This window comes from Phyllobates terribilis, unplaced genomic scaffold (genome assembly GCF_046119375.1).
Source record: "Phyllobates terribilis strain yellow unplaced genomic scaffold, ASM4611937v1 Scaffold_2__4_contigs__length_985480577, whole genome shotgun sequence".
In the NCBI taxonomy this organism is placed as follows: domain Eukaryota; kingdom Metazoa; phylum Chordata; class Amphibia; order Anura; family Dendrobatidae; genus Phyllobates; species Phyllobates terribilis.
Window position 1 is genome coordinate 969,903,497 of NW_027362762.1, and position 20,898 is coordinate 969,924,394.

The following is a 20,898-nucleotide window of genomic DNA, read 5'->3' on the forward strand; positions in this document are numbered from 1 at the left end:
TTTCTAATTGGTGGATGGGTCTGGGAACTGACCAATTAGGATCAGTTCTTCTCTGGTTGTTATGGTGAGCAGGGCAGGAGGCGGGCATGTCCGGGTGACATGGCGGCGCTGGACCGGGTGAAGGTGCTGGTGCTGGGGGACTCCGGTGAGCTGTAGTATGGCGGCGGCGCCAGGGTCATGTCTCCTGTGTCATCCTCTCGTCAGAAATAATTTGAGCTTTCCTTAGTTTTATCTGCTCCTGAGAAAACTGGGTGACAACCAATATGGACGCGGTGCGGGTTGTCAGGCAGCTTTCCCTCAGTTCTGGGTGTCAGGTGTGAGCGGTTGTGTCCTAGCAGGGTGACTGTCCGTCCTCACACTGCCCTCTGCCTGCAGGAGTCGGGAAGTCCTCCCTTGTCCATCTCCTGTGCCAGAACCAAGTGCTGGGGAAACCGTCCTGGACCGTGGGCTGCTCGGTGGACGTCAGGGTGAGTGATGAGGTCCGGTCTGTACCGCGGGGGGGAGGGAAGATCCAGTTTGTACCGCAGGAGGGGCCGTCAGTCATTTTCTTTTTGTCATCAGCTCCATGAGTATCGGGAGGGCACTCCGGAGGAGAAGACCTTCTACATAGAGCTGTGGGATGTTGGCGGATCGGTGGGCAGCGCCAGCAGCGTGAAGAGCACCAGAGCCGTATTCTACAACGGTGTCAATGGTGAGAGGAGCTGATTATAAATCCTCCGGAGCTGCACTCACTATTCTGCTCTCACATCTTGTCTTATCCTCCAGTCACCTCCAGAGCTGCACTCACTATTCTGCCGTTACATCGTGTCTTATCCTCCAGTCACCTCCAGAGCTGACTTCACTATTCTGCCGTTACATCGTGTCTTATCCTCCAGAGCTGCTGTCACTATTCTGCTGTTACATCAGGTCTCCTCCTCCAGTCACCTCCAGAGCTGCAGTCACTATTCTGCTGTTACATCAGGTCTCCTCCTCCAGTCACCTCCAGAGCTGCACTCACTATTCTGCCGTTACATCGTGTCTTATCCTCCAGAGCTGCAGTCATTATTCTGCCTTACATCGTGTCTTATCCTCCAGAGCTGCAGTCATTATTCTGCCTTACATCGTGTCTTATCCTCCAGAGCTGCAGTCATTATTCTGCCGTTACATCGTGTCTCATGCTCGTTCTCAGCTTCTTCCTCCTTCTGTCTGCACTTTGCTGATGAGCACACATCTGACTCTGCTGCATTTCCCTTCAGCTCTATGTGTAATCTGCAGGTACTGAATTGTGGCTGCAGCTCTGGATGTGACTTGTGCATGTGTCACTATTTCTAGTCTTAGATAAGTAAAGCCTCGGACCTCCTTTTTTGCTGAGGCCTGTAAGTCACATAATCGCTCATTCCTGGATTTCATCGCCCCTTTCTGTATTTCTCAGGTATTGTTCTTGTTCACGATCTCACAAACAAGAAGTCGTCTCAGAACTTGTACCGCTGGTCCCTGGAGGCCCTGAACCGAGACCTGCAGCCGACGGGCGTGCTGGTGACCAATGGGTGAGTCCTCTGCCCCACTGTACACTGTGCAGAATGCTCAGCAGTGAGGATTGTGTCGTGTATGTGAATATATTTTACAAGTGTGAATTGAAAGTGCATGAAGTTGTCATCATGCAAGACCTTAATTTTAACCAAAATGTTTTTGAATATAGATATAGTCATTTACTTAAATAAAACTGACAGCAAAAGTTTTGCATCTACTATTTATTGATCACAACATAGAGTAATTCATTGCTTACCATAACTTAGTATTTTGTAGCATAACCTCTTGCTAGAATTCCTGCACCGCACCGACAGGGCATTGAAGCCACTCGAGTATTCAAGACATCTTGAGGTATCTTGCTCCGTTCCATTTGCAAATCTGCAGACAATTTAGCTTTATTGCTCTGGGTACAGGCCCCAACTTGTCGCCCTAACTCATCCCAAAGCTGCTCTATAGGGTGTATATCAGGTGATTGGCTCGGCCATTGCAGCAAGCGATCATTTTTCTTTGCTAACCAATTTTTTACTACATTGGATGTGTGCTTAGGATCATTGTCTTGCTGGAATTTCCATCTCCTACTTTGGTTTTACCATGTGGCTGCATTACATTTTCCATTATATCCTTGTACATGGTAGCATTCCTATTTCCATCAATTCTGTGCAGAGGCCAATGGCAGATGCAGAAAAACAGCCCTAAACCATGACATTGTCACCACCATGCTTCACTATAGGCGTTTGGTACCTTACATCTTCACGTTTTCCAGTTGGGCGGTATATATAGTGCTGCCATCACTACCAAGCAGATTGAACTTTGATTCATCCAACCACAGCACCTTACAGCAATATGTCTCTTTCCATTGGCTGTGTTCTTTGTTCCGGTTCTTTGCAGAGATGAAAGGCTTCTTGACTGGACCTCGTGCATTCAACCCTACTGCTCTTAGCATTCGCACCACAGTATGGCGACTCACTTTGGCCCCATATTCTTTGTTCATTTCATGCGAAATCTGTACAGCACTTTTATGGACGTCAGATACTGACTTTTTCTTAACTCCTTCCCGACATGCGCCGTATATCAGGAACCCTGAGGAAGAAGGACAGCATCTCCTTTGAAACATGTCGGTTTGTGGCCGCATCTAGGTCCCATAGCTTTGGTCTTAGTGACATCACATTGTTCATGCCCCCCGCTCGTGATGCGGCTCAGCAACAGCGCTTCTGGCCGGAGCTCTCCACTGTTTACCATCACCCCGGGCGAGGACACAGGAGAGAGGCAGATTCAGGAGGACGCTCCTGCAACGTTTCCACCTTAAATACTTGAAGAGAGAAATACGACCATATCAACCCAAAATAATATTAAAAATTAACTTTTATTCATAAATAGTATAAAAAGTTACTTCATAATCAATATAGGGCACAGTACAGAAATACAGAAAGACACATATCATGTAGGATGACCATCTCACTGAAGGGACGATCCAGTCCACATGTTATAGGGTCCGAGGCACCACAGCAAAAAAACGTGTATATAGTCCTTCATATGACAGACCAATAAAGAGGATTATCAAATGACCACAGTGTAATACCCATAGTAATACCCATATGGTAGTGCATATAACAAGTGTATATGTAGAAATAATATCAAATACTTGGCAATACCTCATAGGGAACTCAAAACCTATACTGTCAGGGTGCCATATACCAGCAGCTAAGATATACATTCATCATATCAAAACGCCACATAAGGGACACTAGTAATAGCCACTATAGCACTATTATAATCAAGGTATGGCAGCTAGGAAGGTTCAATTAATAGAGTTATGTTGACAGAGTGTATACCAAGCGAGTATGAAGATAGGTGAGTAAAAAGCAAGTGCTGCGTTATATAGGGGAGAATTACCTGGGCCACAAGCTGCGATGTCAGGGCACCCACATGTGGACCGCTCGTCCACCCCAACGCACGTTTCGGCGTTTGCCTTCTTCAGGGGGCGTCCTCCACCTTGTTTCCACCTTGCCAGAGAACCCTGCCATAGTTACTACCGTAGAATGGGAGCTGGAGGAATGCTAACAAACTTCCGTGAATAGTAAGTGTGTTATTCATCTGACTACTTGAACCAATGGCGCTGTACAACTGAACTCAGCTGGCTGTTGGGGAAGGTACCTATCAACTATTGGGCTGCAAAATCTGTAAAATTTTATGTATATATATATATATATAATATTTTAGCTCAAAAAAATAAAGGGAACACTTAAATAACACATCCTAGATCTGAATGAATGAAATATTCTCATTGAATACTTTGTTCTGTACAAAGTTGAATGTGCTGACAACAAAATCACACAAAAATCATCAATGGAAATCACATTTATTAACCAATGGAGGCCTGGATTTGGAGTCACCCCCAAAATTAAAGTGGAAAAACACACTACAGACTGATCCAACTTTGATGTAATGTCCTTAAAACAAGTTAAAATGAGTCTCCTTATTGTGTGTGGCCTCCACGTGCCGGTATGACCTCCCTACAACGCCTGGGCATGCTCCTGATGAGGCTGAGTATTGTGTGTGGCCTCCACGTGCCTGTATGACCTCCCTACAACGCCTGGGCATGCTCCTGATGAGGTTACGGATGGTCTCCTGTGGGATCTCCTCCCAGACCTGGGCTAAAGCATCCGCCAACTCCTGGACAGTCTGTGGTGCAACGTGACGTTGGTGGATGGAGAGAGACATGATGTCCCAGATGTGCTCAATTGGATTCAGGTCTGGGGAACGGGCGGGCCAGTTCATAGCTTCAATGCCTTCATCTTGCAGGAACTGCTGACACACTCCAGCCACATGAGGTCTGGCATTGTCCTGCATTAGGAGGAACCCAGGGCCAACCGCACCAGCATATGGTCTCACAAGGGGTCTGAGGATCTCATCTCGGTACCTAATGGAGGTCAGGCTACCTCTGGTGAGCACATGGAGGGCTGTGCGGCCCTCCAAAGAAATGCCACCCCACACCATTACTGACCCACTGCCAAACCGGTCATGCTGAAGGATGTTGCAGGCAGCAGATCGCTCTCCACGGCATCTCCAGACTCTGTCACGTCTGTCACATGTGCTCAGTGTGAACCTGCTTTCATCTGTGAAGAGCACAGCGCTCCAGTGGCGACTTTGCCAATCCTGGTGTTCTGTGGGAAATGCCAAGCATCCTGCATGGTGCTGGGCTGTGAGTACAACCCCCATCTGTGGACGTCGGGCCCTCATACCACCCTCATGGAGTCGGTTTCTAACCGTTTGTGCAGACACATGCACATTTGTGGTCTGCTGGAGGTCATTTTGCAGGGCTCTGGCAGTGCTCCTCCTGTTCCTCCTTGCACAAAGGGGGAGGTAGCGGTCCTGCTGCTGGGTTGTTGCCGTCCTACGGCCCCCTCCACGTCTCCTGGTGTACTGGCCTGTCTCCTGGTAGCGCCTCCAGCCTCTGGACACTACGCTGACAGACACAGCAAACCTTCTTGCCACAGCTCGCATTGATCTGCCATCCTGGATGAGCTGCACTACCTGAGCAACTTCGGTGGGTTGAAAGCACAACCAACATTCAAAAGTGATCAAAACATCAGCCAGAAAGCATTGGTACTGAGATGTGGTCTGTGGTCCCCACCTGCAGAACCACTCCTTTTATTGAGGGTGTCTTGATAATTGGCAATAATTTCCATCCATTGTCTATTCCATTTGCACAACAGCATGTGAAATTGATTGTCAATCAGTGTTGCTTCCTAAGTGGACAGTTTGATTTCACAGAACTTTGACTTACTTGGAGTTATAGTCTGTTGTTTAAGTGTTCCCTTCTTTTTTTGAGCAGTGTATATGTGTTAGTGCAGTAGTATGCACTAATATCTTCTGTAATATATATACAGTACAGACCAAAAGTTTGGACACACCTTCTCATTTAAAGATTTTTCTGTATTTTCATGACTATAAAAATTGTACATTCACACTGAAGGCATCAAAACTATGAATTAACACATGTGGAATTATATAGTTAACAAAAAAGTGTGAAACAACTGAAAATATGTCTTATATTCTAGGTTCTTCAAAGTAGCCACCTTTTGCTTTGATGACTGCTTTGCACACTCTTGGCATTCTCTTGATGAGCTTCAAGAGGTCGTCACCGGAAATGGTCTTCCAACAATCTTGAAGGAGTTCCCAGAGATGCTTAGCACTTGTTGGCCCTTTTGCCTTCACTCTGCGGTCCAGCTCACCCCAAACCATCTCGATTGGGTTCAGGTCTGGTGACTGTGGAGACCAGGTCATCTGGCGTAGCACCCCATCACTCTCCTTCTTGGTCAAATAGCCCTTACACAGCCTGGAGGTGTTTGGGGTCATTGTCCTGTTGAAAAATAAATGATGGTCCAACTAAACACAAACCGGATGGAATAGCATGCCGCTGCAAGATGCTGTGGTAGCCATGCTGGTTCAGTATGCCTTCAATTTTGAATAAATCCCCAACAGTCACCAGCAAAGCCCCCCACACCATCACACCTCCTCCTCCATGCTTCACGGTGGGAACCAGGCATGTAGAGTCCATCCGCTCACCTTTTCTGCGTCGCACAAAGACACGGTGGTTGGAACCAAAGATCTCAAATTTGGACTCATCAGACCAAAGCAGATTTCCACTGGTGTAATGTCCATTCCTTGTGTTCTTTAGCCCAAACAAGTCTCTTCTGCTTGTTGCCTGTCCTTAGCAGTGGTTTCCTAGCAGCTATTTTACCATGAAGCCCTGCTGCACAAAGTCTCCTCTTAACAGTTGTTGTAGAGATGTGTCTGCTGCTAGAACTCTGTGTGGCATTGACCTGGTCTCTAATCTGAGCTGCTGTTAACCTGCGATTTTTGAGGCTGGTGACTTGGATAAACTTATCCTCAGAAGCAGAGTTGACTCTTGGTCTTCCTTTCCTGGGGCGGTCCTCATGTGAGCCAGTTTCTTTGTAGCACTTGATGGTTTTTGCAACTTCACTTGGGGACACTTTCAAAGTTTTCCCAATTTTTTCGCACTGGCTGACCTTAATTTCTTAAAGTAATGATGGCCACTCGTTTTTCATTACTTAGCTGCTTTTTTCTTGCCATAATACAAATTCTAACAGTCTATTCAGTAGGACTATCAGCTGTGTATCCATCAGACTTCTGCACAACACAACTGATGGTCCCAACCCCATTTATAAGGCAAGAAATCCCACTTATTAAACCTGACAGGGCACACCTGAGAAGTGAAGACCATTTCCAGTGACTACCTCTTGAAGCTCATCAAGAGAATGCCAAGAGTGTGCAAAGCAGTCATCAAAGCAAAAGGTGGCTACTGTGAAGACCCTAGAATATAAGACATATTTTCAGTAGTTTCACACTTTTTTGTTAAGTATATAATTCCACATGTGGTAATTCATAGTTTTGACGCCTTCAGTGTGAATGTACAATTTTCATAGTCATGAAAATACAGAAAAATCTTTAAATGAGAAGGTGTGTCCAAACTTTTGGTCTGTACTGTGTATATGTGTGTATATATATATATATATATATATATATATATATATATATATATATATATATATATATATATATATATATATATATATATATATATATATATATATATAATATAATATAATATAATATACTCACACAGTGGTGTGAAAAAGGAGAAAGTGTTTGCCCCCTTCCTGATTTCTTATTCTTTTACATGTTTCTCACACTTAAATGTTTCAGATCACAAAACAAATGTAAATATTATAGAAAGATAACACAAGTAAAAACAAAATGCAGTGTGTAAATGAAGGTCTTTATTATTAAGGGAAAAAGAAATCCAAACCTACAGGGCCCTGTGTGAAAAAGTGATTGTGCCCCCCCTTTAATTTATGTTTTAACTGTGCTTTATCACATCTTTGGGAAGTTGAGTTCAGTTTCCCTTGCCACACACAGGCTGGATTACTGCCACACCTGTTCTCAATCAAGAAATCACTTAAATAGGACCTGCCTGGCAAAGTGAAGTACACCAAACAATCCTCAAAGGCTAGACATCATGCTGCGATCCAGAGAAATTCAGGAACCAATGAGAAACAAAGTAATTGAGATCTATCAGTCTGGAAAAAGTTCTAAAGCCATTTCTAAAGCTTTGGGACTCCAGTAAACCACAGTGTGAGCCATTATCCAGAAATGGCAAAAAACTTTAACAGTGGTGAACCTTCCCAGGAGTGGACATGTCAGGACCGGGTCAAGAAAGACACTTTCCAGCAGTGGAGCAGGAAAAAGTCTGCGTCTCTCCAGAAAACCAGGATTGTTGTGCAGGACAAGGCTCCATTACAGCGTCGAGATCTCTACTGCTCTTGGCCAGGAAAGGCCTTAAAGATGGAGAATAATGACCAGACCTAAACCCCAGTGAGCACTTTTGGCCCTTCTTACACTGAGATTTCCCGTGAAGAAGGGCAGCAATATTACTATTAGATAGTTTTATATATAGATAGATATATGTGCTTTTCACTAAATTAGAATATCATCAAATAGTTAATTTATTTCAGTTCTTCAATACTAAAAGTGAAACTCCTATATTATATTATATTATATAGAGTCATTACACTCAGAGGGATCTATTATATAGAGTCATTACACACAGAGGGATCTATTATATAGAGTCATTACACGCAGAGGGATCTATTATATAGAGTCATTACACGCAGAGGGATCTATTATATAGAGTCATTACACGCAGAGGGATCTATTATATAGAGTCATTACACGCAGAGGGATCTATTATATAGAGTCATTACACACAGAGGGATCTATTATATAGAGTCATTACACACAGAGGGATCTATTATATAGAGTCATTACACACAGAGGGATCTATTATATAGTCATTACACACAGAGGGATCTATTATATAGAGTCATTACACACAGAGGGATCTATTTCACGTGTTTATTTCCGTTAATGTTGATGATTATGGCTAACAACCAATGAAAACACAAAAGTCATTATCTCAGTAAATTAGAATAATTACAAAAAACACCTACAAAGGCTTCCTAAGTGTTTAAAAAGGTCCCTTAGTCTGTTTCCATAGGCTCCACAATCATGGGGAAGACTGCTGACTTGACAGATGTCCAGAAGGAAGTCACTGACACTCCACAAGGTCCCAGAGTCTGGAGGAAGAGTGGAGAGGCCACAATCCAAGCTGCTGGAGGTCTAGTGTGAAGTCTCCACAATCGATGATGGTTTGGGGGCCATGTCATCTGCTGGTGGAGGTCCACTGTGTTTTATCAGGACCAAAGTCAGCGCCGCCGTCTACCAGGACATTTTACAGCACTTCATGCTTCCCTCTGCCGACAAGCTTTATGGAGATGGAAATGTCATTCTCCAGCAGGACTTGGCCCCTGTCCACACGGCCAAAAGTACCAACACCTGGTTTACACACAACAGTATCACTGTGCTTGATTGTCAGCAAACTCGCCTGACCTTAACCCCATAGAGGATCTATTATAGAGAATCTATGGGGTATTGTCAAGAGGAAGATGAGACCCCAGACCCAACAATGCAGACGACCTGAAGGGGGCTATCAAAGCCACCTGGGCTTCCATAACCCCTCAGCAGGGCCACAGGCTGATCCCTCCATGCCACAGGCTGATCCCCTCCATGCCACAGGCTGATCCCCTCCATGCCACAGGCTGATCCCCTCCATGCCACAGGCTGATCCCTCCATGCCACAGGCTGATCCCTCCATGCCACATTGCCGCATTGATGCAGTAATTGATGCACAAGGAGCCCGACCAAGTATTGAGGCATTTACTGAACAGACATTTCAGGAGGATGACCAGCTGTTGTTATAGAGTATTCTAATTTACTGAGATAATGACTTTTGTGTTTTCATTGGCTGTAAGCCATAATCACCAACATTAACAGAAATAATCACGTGAAATAGATCACTCTGCGTGTAATGACTCCATATAATATAGAAGCTTCACTTTTTGTATTGAAGAACTGAAATAAATTCACTTTTTGATGATATTTTAATTTATTGAGATGCACCTTTATTTATTATACGTAATGCTGCGCACGGTGTATGATGCATATATACTATATACATAATTCTCTTCACTGTGTATGATGCATATTTACTATATAATCGGCTTATCCCGTCTGTCTGTCCGTCCAGGAAATCCCACGTCGCTGATTGGTCCCGCCGCGGCCAATCAGCGACGCGGGATTTCAGAACAAGATGGCGGCCGTTAGTGGCTCATCTGCCGCACGGAAGTCAGTGGCGATGCAGCAGAGAGACGACCAGCGCTAGCCGGTCATCTCCCGGCTGCTCGCAGCAGAAGTACCCCGACCGGCGGCCTAGGTGGCGCTGCTCCCCGGTCCTCCTTTCACACTTGCCGTCGGGAGATCAGCGGCCCTAGCCTCATCTCCCGGCTGCTCGCAGCGGAAGTACCCGCACAGGCAGCGCCGCGCCCCGGTCCTCACTAACACGGTTCGCTGATTGGTCGCGAAATTTAAAACACCGCTTCTCTGATTGGTCGCTGCCGGAGGCCACCACCAATTAGCAACGAGCGCAGTCCGGCCGCGAATTGGCGCCGGATTTGAAACACGCAGGCCACCGTCGGGAGATCAGCGGCGACGCAGCCGGGAGATGACCGGTGCTAGCCGGTCATCTCCCGGCTGCTCGCAGCAGAAGTACCCCGACCGGCGGCCTCGCACCCCGGTCCTCCCTTCACACTTGCCGTCGGGAGATCAGCGGCCCTAGCTACTGATCTCCCGACGGTAGCCGCGTGGAGGTCAGCGGCGATGCAGCCGGTAGATGACCGGCGCTCGCAGCGGAAGTACCCGCACAGGCAGCGCCGGTCCTCACTAACACGGTAAATTTTCCCAGTTTTTTGTTGTAAAATTAGGGGTCTCTGCTTATACTCGGGTCACCGCGCACAGGCAGCTTGTGACCCCCGGCTGCAGCTGGCTCTTGCTTCTGCTTATGTCACAACTATTTGCGGCTGCTGCCAAGGAGTCTCCTGTTTCGCGTTCCACGGTGAGTGATGGGCTGTGGGTGGGGTTATCCCCCATCCCGTCACACCCGGCATCCACCGCACGCGCCTTCATTGACAGAGCGCGCTGTGGATGCTGGGTGTGACACGATGGGGGATAACCCCACCCACAGCCCATCACTCACCGTGGAACGCGAAACAGGAGACTCCTTGGCAGCAGCCGCAAATAGTCGTGATGTAAGCGGAAGCGAGAGCCGGCTGCAGCCGGGGGGATTATGTGCTGGCTGTGCGTCCTCAGCGATGTTGTCACAAGCAGTATTGACAACATGACGTAATTGCAAAATTCATTAGGGGCCCCGGGGGAATACATTGGGGGGTTAATTTAAAGTAGGGCACAACCCATTTAAACACTGCTTCGCTGATTATTTGCGCCCGGTCGGCCGCATACATATTCTAGAATACCCGATGCGTTAGAATCGGGCCGCCATCTACTATACTATATACATAATGCTGCACACAGTTTGTCAGTCGTTATATCTCCCATTGACACCCAACTTTCCTACTCTTATGAGCAAATTACAGGAGGAAAATTGGAGCATCCTGTGGGGGCGCTATAACGGCAGTCATCTTTGTTGCCAGATGAACAGGCCGTGCTCTTTAATGCTCCCATGCTGACCTCCCTCTCGCTGCTCCTGTAGGGACTATGACCGGGAGAACTTTGCAGATAATCAGATCCCTCTTCTGGTGATCGGCACCAAACTAGATCAGATCCCAGAGGCGAAGCGTAACGAGGTTCTCACCCGCACGGCTTTCCTGGCCGAGGATTTCAATGCAGAGGAAATAAATCTGGTAAGAAAGACACTGAAAACTCTTGTTAAAACGTCCTCATTATACTCTAGTCTCATCCAGAGCTGAAATCACAATTCTGCTACTGTACTGCTCGCTCTCAGGCCACAAAGCCTCATAATGACGCTGCCCCTGCTGCTTCATTGTCTGAGGCTGTGTGGGAGATGGAGTGTTTATACTGTGCAGTGTACAGCATCGTGACAGCAAGTGCTGAGGAATCAGGGGGGTCTAATGTAATGTTTATTATGCTGAAAATCAGCATTATTCACCCAGCAGGGGGCAGTATAATCATGTGATGTCCTCCCTCCATACAGGACTGCACTAATACACGGTACCTCGCCGCTGGGTCATCCAACGCTGTCAAACTCAGCAGATTCTTCGATAAGGTAACAGATTATCATATCACCCAAAATCCACAGCTTATATCAGTACTGAAGCATTATAAGAGGGGCTGATATCAGTCACATATGATGTAATGTCTGGAGGTTATATCAGTACTGGAGCGTTATAAGAGGGGCTGATATCAGTCACATATGATGTAATGTCTGGAGGTTATATCAGTACTGGAGCATTATAAGAGGAGCTGATATAAGTCACATATGATGTAATGTCTGGAGGTTATATCAGTACTGGAGCGTTATAAGAGGAGCTGATATCAGTCACATATGATGTAATGTCTGGAGGTTATATCAGTACTGGAGCGTTATAAGAGGCTGATATCAGTCACATATGATGTAATGTCTGGAGGTTATATCAGTACTGGAGCGTTATAAGAGGGGCTGATATCAGTCATATGGTGTAATGTTTGGAGGTTATATCAGTACTGGAGCGTTATAAGAGGCTGATATCAGTCACATATGGTGTAATGTCTGGAGGTTATATCAGTACTGGAGCGTTATAAGAGGAGCTGACATCAGTCACATATGGTGTAATGTCTGGAGGTTATATCAGTACTGGAGCGTTATAAGAGGCTGATATCAGTCACATATGGTGTAATGTCTGGAGGTTATATCAGTACTGGAGCGTTATAAGAGGCTGATATCAGTGCTGGATATACTGTAGTCATCCAGATGTAGCCATCCTATTGATGATCACTACCATTGTCCTCACCACAGCCTGGAATGGCTGATAACAGGGAGAATAGATTGTGTGCAGCTCTTGTCTTCCTTGGTGAGGCAGTGTACACACGGTGGTGCCGCGCTGTTTGTCGCTCACCCGTGTCTGCGCTTTCATGGCGGATCGTCGTCTCACAGGATCTCCTTCTTTTTCAGGTGATAGAGAAAAGATACTTCTCACGGGACGGAAACACAGTGAGTGCACGCTCATTCTCCTGCCCCTGTACTGTATATAGGGGAGCACCATGAGGCAGGGCTGTGGAGTTGGAGTCGGAATCGCAGTCAGTATAAAATGTACCAACTCCTAAAATATATCATATATTGGATACAGTAGTACAATGCAGTTTGTGGGGAATATTTTTTCATAAGAATTTGGGAAAGTTCTGAAATGTCCTATAAATGTCCGTCCTATTCCTGATCTCAGGGTCTGGACTTTTAGCTGAGATGAATCTGAGCTGCAGTAAATTTATCACTTTAACCCCTTACTTACCGGGGACGTATTAGTACGCATATTTGCGTACCCCCCGTTCAGTGAGGGCTGCTGCGCTGAGCCCTCACTGAACGGAGCACATGTCAGCTGATTCTTACAGCTGACATGTGCCCGCAACAGCCGCGGGTGGAATCGCGATCCACCCGCTGCTGTTAACCAGTTAAATGCTGCTGTCAATCTCCGACAGCAGCATTTAACGCGCGCTTCCGGGTAGCGCGTCATAAGCCCCGCCCACCGGCGACCCCGTCACGTGATCGCGGGTCGCTGATGGGCGTGCATGACAACCCAGGGTCTGCAGCAGACGCCTGTGGTTGTCATGATCTTGTCGCTATGAGCGCCACCTAGTGGTCGGCGCTCATAGCACAGGACCATTTCTGCTGCATGCAGGGGACCTGCTCGTCCCCTGTATGTAGCAGAGGCGATCGGACAGTTGCTGCTTCTAGTCTCCTATGGAGACTATAGAAGCATGCAAAAAGTAAAAAAAAAAAAAAGTTTTTAAAAATATATAAAAAAATATAAAAGTTTAAATCACCCCCCTTTCGCCCCATTCAAAATAAAATATATAAAAAAAAAACCCACATACACATATTTGGTATCGCCGCGTTCAGAATCGCCCGATCTATCAATATAAAAAAAGAATTAATCCGATCGGTAAACGGCGTAGCGAGAAAAAAATTCTAAACGGCAGAATTACGTTTTTTGGTCGCCGCAAAATTGCAATAAAATGCAATAACGGGCGATCAAAACATCGGATCTACCCCAAATGTTATCAATAAAAACGTCAGCCTGGCACGCAAAAAATAAGCCATCAACCAGCCCCAGATCACGAAAAATTGAGACGCTACGGGTCTTAGAAAATGGCGCTATTTTTTTATTTATTTTTTTTGCCAAATTTTGGAATTTTTTTTCACCACTTAAATATAAAAGAACCTATACATGTTTGGTGTCTATGAACTCGTAATGACCTGTAGAATAAGAAGGGCAGGTCAGTTTTAGCATTCAGTGAACATGGTAAAAAAAATAAATAGAAAACAACTGTGGTATTGCACTTTTTTTGCAATTTTACCGCACTTGGAATTTTTTTCCCGTACAGAATATGATAAAACTAGTAATGGCGTTGAAAAGTACAACTCGTCCCGCAAAAAATAAGCCCTCACATGGCCATATTGACCAAAAAATAAAAACGCTATGGCTCTGGGAACAAGGGGAGCAAAAACGAAAATGCAAAAACGAAAAATGCTCCGGGTCTTAAGGGGTTAAACATCAGCCGTGTATGAGGGGGTCGGAGCCGTGTATGAGGGGGTCGGAGTCATGGAAATTGAGGAGTTGGAGTTTTGGCTTATTCACTCCACAGCCCTGCCATGAGGCTTACGGGGACCATACCGAGCGGGAAGATTCACTCCCCCATGTCTGATATTATTGGATTTATTCTCACACTTAATGTTTCCTAGTGTTTAATCCAAATGTAAGAGATGAAAGACAAGTGGGAAATCCTCCTAATCTGCAGTGCGTGGAGAATAAGTGCGCCCCACCTGCAGTGTCAGTGCGCAGTCACACGATGTGGGGAGAAACATTGGGCCTTAATCATTGAGCTCAGGTTTTCCCGTTTAGTCCCATCATCTTCTATATATATAATCGTCTTATCCCGTCTGTGTGTCTGTCTGTCTGTCTGTCCAGGAAATCCCACATCGCTCATTGGTCCGCCAGCGGCCAATCAGCGCCGCGGGATTTCTGAAAAAAGATGGCGGCCGTTAGCGGCTCATTTGCGGGACGGAGCTCAGCGGCGATGCAGCCGGGAGATGATCGGCGCGAGGCGCTCATCTCCCGGCCAGTACCAGCAGAAGGAACCCGACCGCCGGACCCATCTGCGGGACGGAGATGCAGCCGGGAGATGAGCGGCGCGATGCGCTCATCTCCCGGGCCGGTAGCAGCGGAAGGACCGCCGGCGCCGCTGACCTCCATGTGGAAGGGAGGACCGGGGAGCGGCGCTGCGGGTCGGGATACTTCTGCTGCAAGCGCCCGCTCATGTCCCGGGTTCTCGCAGCGTAAGTAGCCGCACAGGCAGCGCCGCTCCCCGGTCCTCACCAAGACGATTCGATGATTGGTCGCGGTCTTCGGACCCGACCAATCACTGATCTTAGCGCAAAACTTAAACACCGCTGTGCTGATTGGTCGCCGACGCTGCCCGCGACCAATCACCGATTTGGGCGCCAAATTTAAAATATCGGCCGCGACCAATCAGCAAAGCGGTGTTTAAATGTGGAGCCAAGATCGTGATTGGTCTCGGCCGATATTTAAATTTGGCGCCCAAATCGGTGACTGGTCGCGGTCAGCGTCCGCGACCAATCAGCACAATAGTGTTTAACTTTGGCGCCAAAATCAGTGATTGGTCGCGGGCCAAGACAGCGAGCAATCACCGATTTGTGCGGCAGATTTAAATAGCGGCCGCGACCAATTGGATGTCAGCGGCGCTGCCTGTGCGGATACTTCCGCTGCGAGAACCCGGGACATGAGCAGGTGCTCGGAGCAGAAGTATCCGGACCCGCAGCGCCGCTCCCCGGTCCTCCCTTCACACCCTAGCCGCTGATGTCCCCACAGTATCCGCATGGTGTTACAAAGGTCCAGACATTTGTGTTAAAAATCGCTGATTGGTCGCTGGCGCTGCCCGCGACCAATCACCGATTTGGGCGCCAAATTTAAATATCCATTCAGAACAGCGGTGTTTAAATATGGAGCCAAGATCGGTGATTGGTCGCGGCCGATATTTAAATTTGGCGCCCAAATCGGTGATTGGTCGCGGGCAGCGCCAGCGACCAATCACCGATTTTTAACACAAATGTCCGGACCTTTGTAACACCATGCAGATACTGTGGGGACATCAGCGGCTAGGGTGTGAAGGGAGGACCGGGGAGCGGCGCTGCGGGTCGGGATACTTCTGCTCCGAGCGCCCGCTCATGTCCCGGGTTCTCGCAGCGGAAGTACCCGCACAGGCAGCGGCGCTCCCCGGTCCTCACTAATACAATTCCGCTCCCCGCTCCTCACCAATACGATTCGCTGATTGGTCGCGCTCTCCACACGCGACCAATCAGTGATCTTGGCGCCAAATTTAAACAACGCTCTGCTAATTGGTCGCGGTTGCCAGACGTGTCCAATCAGCTAGATTGGCGCCAAATTTAAACACCGCTCTGCTGATTGGTCGCGGTTGTCGGCCGTGACCAGTCAGCAGTATTGGCGCCAAATTTAAACCTCAATCTGCTGATTGGTCGCAACCACCGGCCGCGACCAATCTTCGTTTTTTGTGACAAATTTAAACAACGCTCTGCTGATTGGTCGCGGTCGCTTGCCGCGACCAATTAGCAGTATTGGGGCCAAATTTAAACCCCGCTCTGCTGATTGGTCGCGGCTGCCAGCCGCGAACAATCAGCGAGATTGTCGCCAAATTTAAACACCTCTTTGCTGATTGGTCGCGACTAATCAGCGATGTTGGTGCCAAATTTAAACACGCTCTCCAGTTCTCACTAACACGGTTCGCCGATTGGTCGCGACCGCCGCCTGCGACCAATCAGCGATTTTGGCCCAAAATTTAAACACTGCTTTGCTGATTGGTTGCGGCCGCCATCCGCGACCAATCAGCGAGATTGGTGCCAAATTTAAACACCGCTCTGCTGATTGGTCGCGGTCGCGACCAATCAGCAGTATTGGCGCCAAATTTAAAAACCGCTCTGCTGATTGCTCGCGACTAATCTCCGATATTGCCGCCAAATTTAAACACCGCTTTGCTGATTGGTCGCGTTTGGTAACCGCGACCAATCAGCGATTTTGGCGCCAAATTTAAACACCGCTCTGCTAATTGCGCCCGGTCGGCCGCATACATATTCTAGAATACCCGATGCGTTAGAATCGGGCCACCATCTAGTAGTTATATAATCTCCGTCTCTTTGGTGTATAACATTCAGCCCCCAGGGTCTCCTGGTGTATACCCTCCGGCCGTGCCGTCTGGCTTTACTACCATACGACAGAGCGGCCAGTGGTGCAGAGCTCACTGACCATCGCGGTCCTGTAATAGGGGCCACCTGGGTAACAAATTCGTTCATGACATTTCTCCTCCTGAATCTTCCCCCATCACCTATGAGTGATATTATTGAGAAGTGGAAGGAACCGCAGCAACTCAACCATGAAGTGAAGACCCCGTAACATTACAGAGTGGGGGGCCGAGTGCTGAGGAGTAGAAAAGTCACCACCGCTCTGCTGACCCCATAACTGCAGAGTCCAGTCCTCCTCTGATATCAGAACAAACAGTGCTCCCCCGCCCGGAGCTTCATGGCCGAGCAGCTGCATGCGGCCGTACATCACCAAGCACAATGCCGAGCGTCGGATGGAGTGGTGTAAAGCCGCCACCACTGGACTCTGGAGGAGACATGTTCTGTGCAGTGATGGATCGCTCGTCTTTATCTGCTTTTGATGGAGGAGTCTGGGTTTGGTGATTCCAGGAGGACATTACCACTGGGCCCCGTGCACAAGATCCGTACAGAAATGGAGGGGAGAACGTGAGCGGCCGCACAAAGCCCGGACCTCATCCCTATCCAACAATGGAGATTGTGAGCTCTGACTCCCCAACATCAGAGTCTGGCCTAACAATTGTTCTTCTGGATGAAGGGGCGAAAATTGCCACAGACGCCACCAAAATTTTGTAGACATCCTAGAAGAGTGGGAGCCGTTATATCTGCAGAGGAGCGACTCCATATTTCAGGATGAAAGAGTGCTATAATCAAGGGAACTCCTGGAACTCGGGGGCTGACAAAGGCTGATGCCGAAACACGCGTCGGGGTGGGAGCTTCATCGTGTGTCACTTGGCTCCCTACTGCTACCCAGGTATATACATTAATCCTATTGAAATCATTCACCTCTATTGGTTCTGCTCTACTATAGTATATATGCCAGGAGATCCCTTAATTATAGCACTCTTTTTCATCCTGAGGTATCCTTGCGATATAGCACTTTACTTTTGCTATGCTCTAGGAGACTTTTACATATTATGTCATATACTCTTTATGTTAAAAAAGCATACCTTGTGATACCCTGCTTTGATTTATCTATCCCAATCTTTGCATATATGTCTGATATACAGTATATATCTGGGGAACACATGCTTGATCAGCTCCACCATTCTGGTTGTTTTCCCACCCCCTTCACATTTTTTCTTGATCTTATCAAGTTTTATAGATTTTATACTACCTGGCCTTTTATCGGTTGAATTTCTTTGGTTCTAGTTTACTTTTACAATGGACTGAAGCTCCATGAAGGCCCTGAACCAGCAGGGCTCCTCCAGGAATCTGCAATGTGCGGCGCTGTGGTTATAAAGTGGCCCCTGGGGGCCCCGGCTTACTCATGGATGGAGTGTATATAAGATGTCATCAAGTATAAATAAATGTATCACGACACACTACTCAATACTGAAGTTGTAACACCAAGAAGGGAAACTGATGTCTCCATCCTGTGATTTCCATCAGTCAAGTTACTGATATGGAAAATGGAAACAACATGATCACATGTTCCTGATTCTCCAGTCCGGGGTCTGATCCTCGTGCAGAAATCCCGGCACCTCCAGCCTCCACGGCTGTCACTGAGGTCATTAATGGTCGTCTGAGGAAAGTTCTGCCGCTGAACATATAAATCATCGGGATCCGCTCCTGTGTAATCACCGACCAGTGACATCCCCGATGTTCTCAATGGAGACAAGTCCAGAGACGCTGCCGGTAGCTCCTGTGTAATCACCGACCAATGAGGTCCCCGATGTGCTGGATGGAGACAAGTCCGGAGACGCTGCCGGCAGCTCCTGTGTAATCACCGACCAATGACGTCCCCGATGTGCTGGATGGAGACAAGTCCGGAGAAGCTGCCGGTAGCTCCTGGGTAATCACCGACCAATGAGGTCCCCGATGTGCTGGATGGAGACAAGTCCGGAGACGCAGCCGGTAGCTCCTGTGTAATCACCGACCAATGACGTCCCCGATGTACTCTATGGAGACAAGTCCAGAGACGCAGCCGGCAGCTCCTGGGTAATCACCGACCAATGAGGTCCCCGATGTTCTCAATGGAGACAAGTCCGGAGACGCAGCCGGCAGCTCCTGTGTAATCACCGACCAATGACGTCCCTGATGTACTCGATGGAGACAAGTCCGGAGACGCTGCCGGGATCTCCTGTGTAATCACCGACCAATGACGTACTCGATGGAGACCAGTCCGGAGACGCTGCCGGTAGCTCCTGTGTAATCACCGACCAATGACGTCCCCAATGTTCTCAATGGAGACAAGTCCGGAGACGCAGCCGGCAGCTCCTGTGTAATCACCGACCAATGACGTTCTCAATGGAGACAAGTCCGGAGACGCAGCCGGCAGCTCCTGTGTAATCACCGACCAATGACGTCCTGATGTGCTGGATGGAGACAAGTCCGGAGACGCTGCTGGCAGCTCCTGTGTAATCACCGACCAATGACATCCCCGATGTGCTGGATGGAGACAAGTCAAGAGACGCTGCAGCCTCAGGAGCTGGTTCAGGCCACGCAGGCGCTCACAGTAACACGAGGAACATGGGGCCTGGGAAAAATTATGTTGTAAAACGTCACCAAGGCTGTAGGTGCCGGGATTTCTGCACGAGGCTCCGACTCTGGAGGTTGTGATAATGTTGTTTCCGTTTTCCGTCATTAGTGACGTCTCTGTTCTGGGATCTCCAGGACTTTTCCTTCTTGGTAGTTCAGTTCTGATGTTGAGCCGTGTCACCTGACACATTCATCTCATCTAGATCTGATTTTCAGAGAATCCAGTAGATTTTATTGCTTCTCCTCGCACTCCGCTGCCATCCATATATTCTTCATCTGGGAGTGACCCGGGGCCACTTTATAGCCGTGGTGCCGAGCTCTGCAGACTCCTGTGGATTGTGCCCCTGCTGATCGAGGTGTTTTCTGCCACTTGTGGATTTTCTGCTCCGTCCATATTAACCCCGTGCCCTCCAGGCCTGTGATCTGTTTTCTTCTCTCCTCAGATGCCGGGATTCTCTGATCGGAAGCGGTTCGCCTCCTTTAAAAGTTTACATTATGACTGAGGAGCTCCCTGTATGCGGCACTGACTCCTTTTATAAGGACCAATAGGGACATAAATGATCTCCACGTCCCATGGATCAGCCGCTGAGAGCCCAGGAGACGTCCACGTGAGCGGATCCGTGGCCTCGTCGCTGCCTTGTTGTAATGAACAGTTTGATGTCACCGGTTCATTATTATATAAGTAAAAGATGAAAGAGAACAGGGTCCGTCCGGGACCTCGGGACTGGTAAAGTTTTATTGCACAGTTATCTACCGTATGTCTTGTAATCTTACAGCACTGGACTCTGCCAGCCTGTGTGTACAGGGCCATAAGCGAGAGCGGTCGCCTTGTAAATGGTGGATCCACGCTTATTTATTGCCAGAAGTTCCCACATGGAGATGGGCGTTAACTCCTTTATGTTGGTGATTACCGTGTCATCTGTGAATCCTACAATTACATGAAGCTTTCACAGCAGCTGTCTAACGCTAACACCCCCATGTTTCCTGTTTACTTTGTTTCCAACATCTGGGGATGTTCAGGACATTTCAGCCCCAGACTGTGACATCTGGGTGGTGACTTGAGGGGAAATGCTGGTATTCACGCAGTAAAATTCTGATAATCCAGCATGGATGGCACTGCCGAAGTACCAGAATATCAGCCTCCGATTCCAGCTCTCATCAGCCACCTCCACATGTGCCATCTTCATAAGACATGATAGGTCTGTATGTAGGGAGCGCCCCCTAGTGGTGACTGTATAAATCTGTGTGTAGAGAGCGCCCCCTAGTGGTGGCTGTATAAATCTGTATGTACTGAGCTCCTCCTAGCGGTGGCTGTATAAATCTGTATGCAGTGAGCTCCCCCTAGTGGT

At 47.8% G+C, this 20,898-nt stretch overlaps 1 protein-coding gene across 1 annotated transcript; it reads left to right on the forward strand.

Annotated features, from left to right (window-relative positions):
* Positions 1–14: 14 nt before the first annotated feature.
* On the forward strand, positions 15–20,249 carry RABL3 (RAB, member of RAS oncogene family like 3). Its single transcript, XM_073668712.1, has 8 exons — positions 15–145; positions 376–467; positions 562–691; positions 1,412–1,526; positions 11,198–11,348; positions 11,660–11,731; positions 12,617–12,655; positions 19,993–20,249. The coding sequence occupies exons 1-8, from the start codon at positions 100–102 to the stop codon at positions 20,050–20,052; spliced, it is 705 nt and encodes a 234-aa protein (XP_073524813.1). The 5' UTR covers positions 15–99; the 3' UTR covers positions 20,053–20,249.
* Positions 20,250–20,898: the final 649 nt, after the last annotated feature.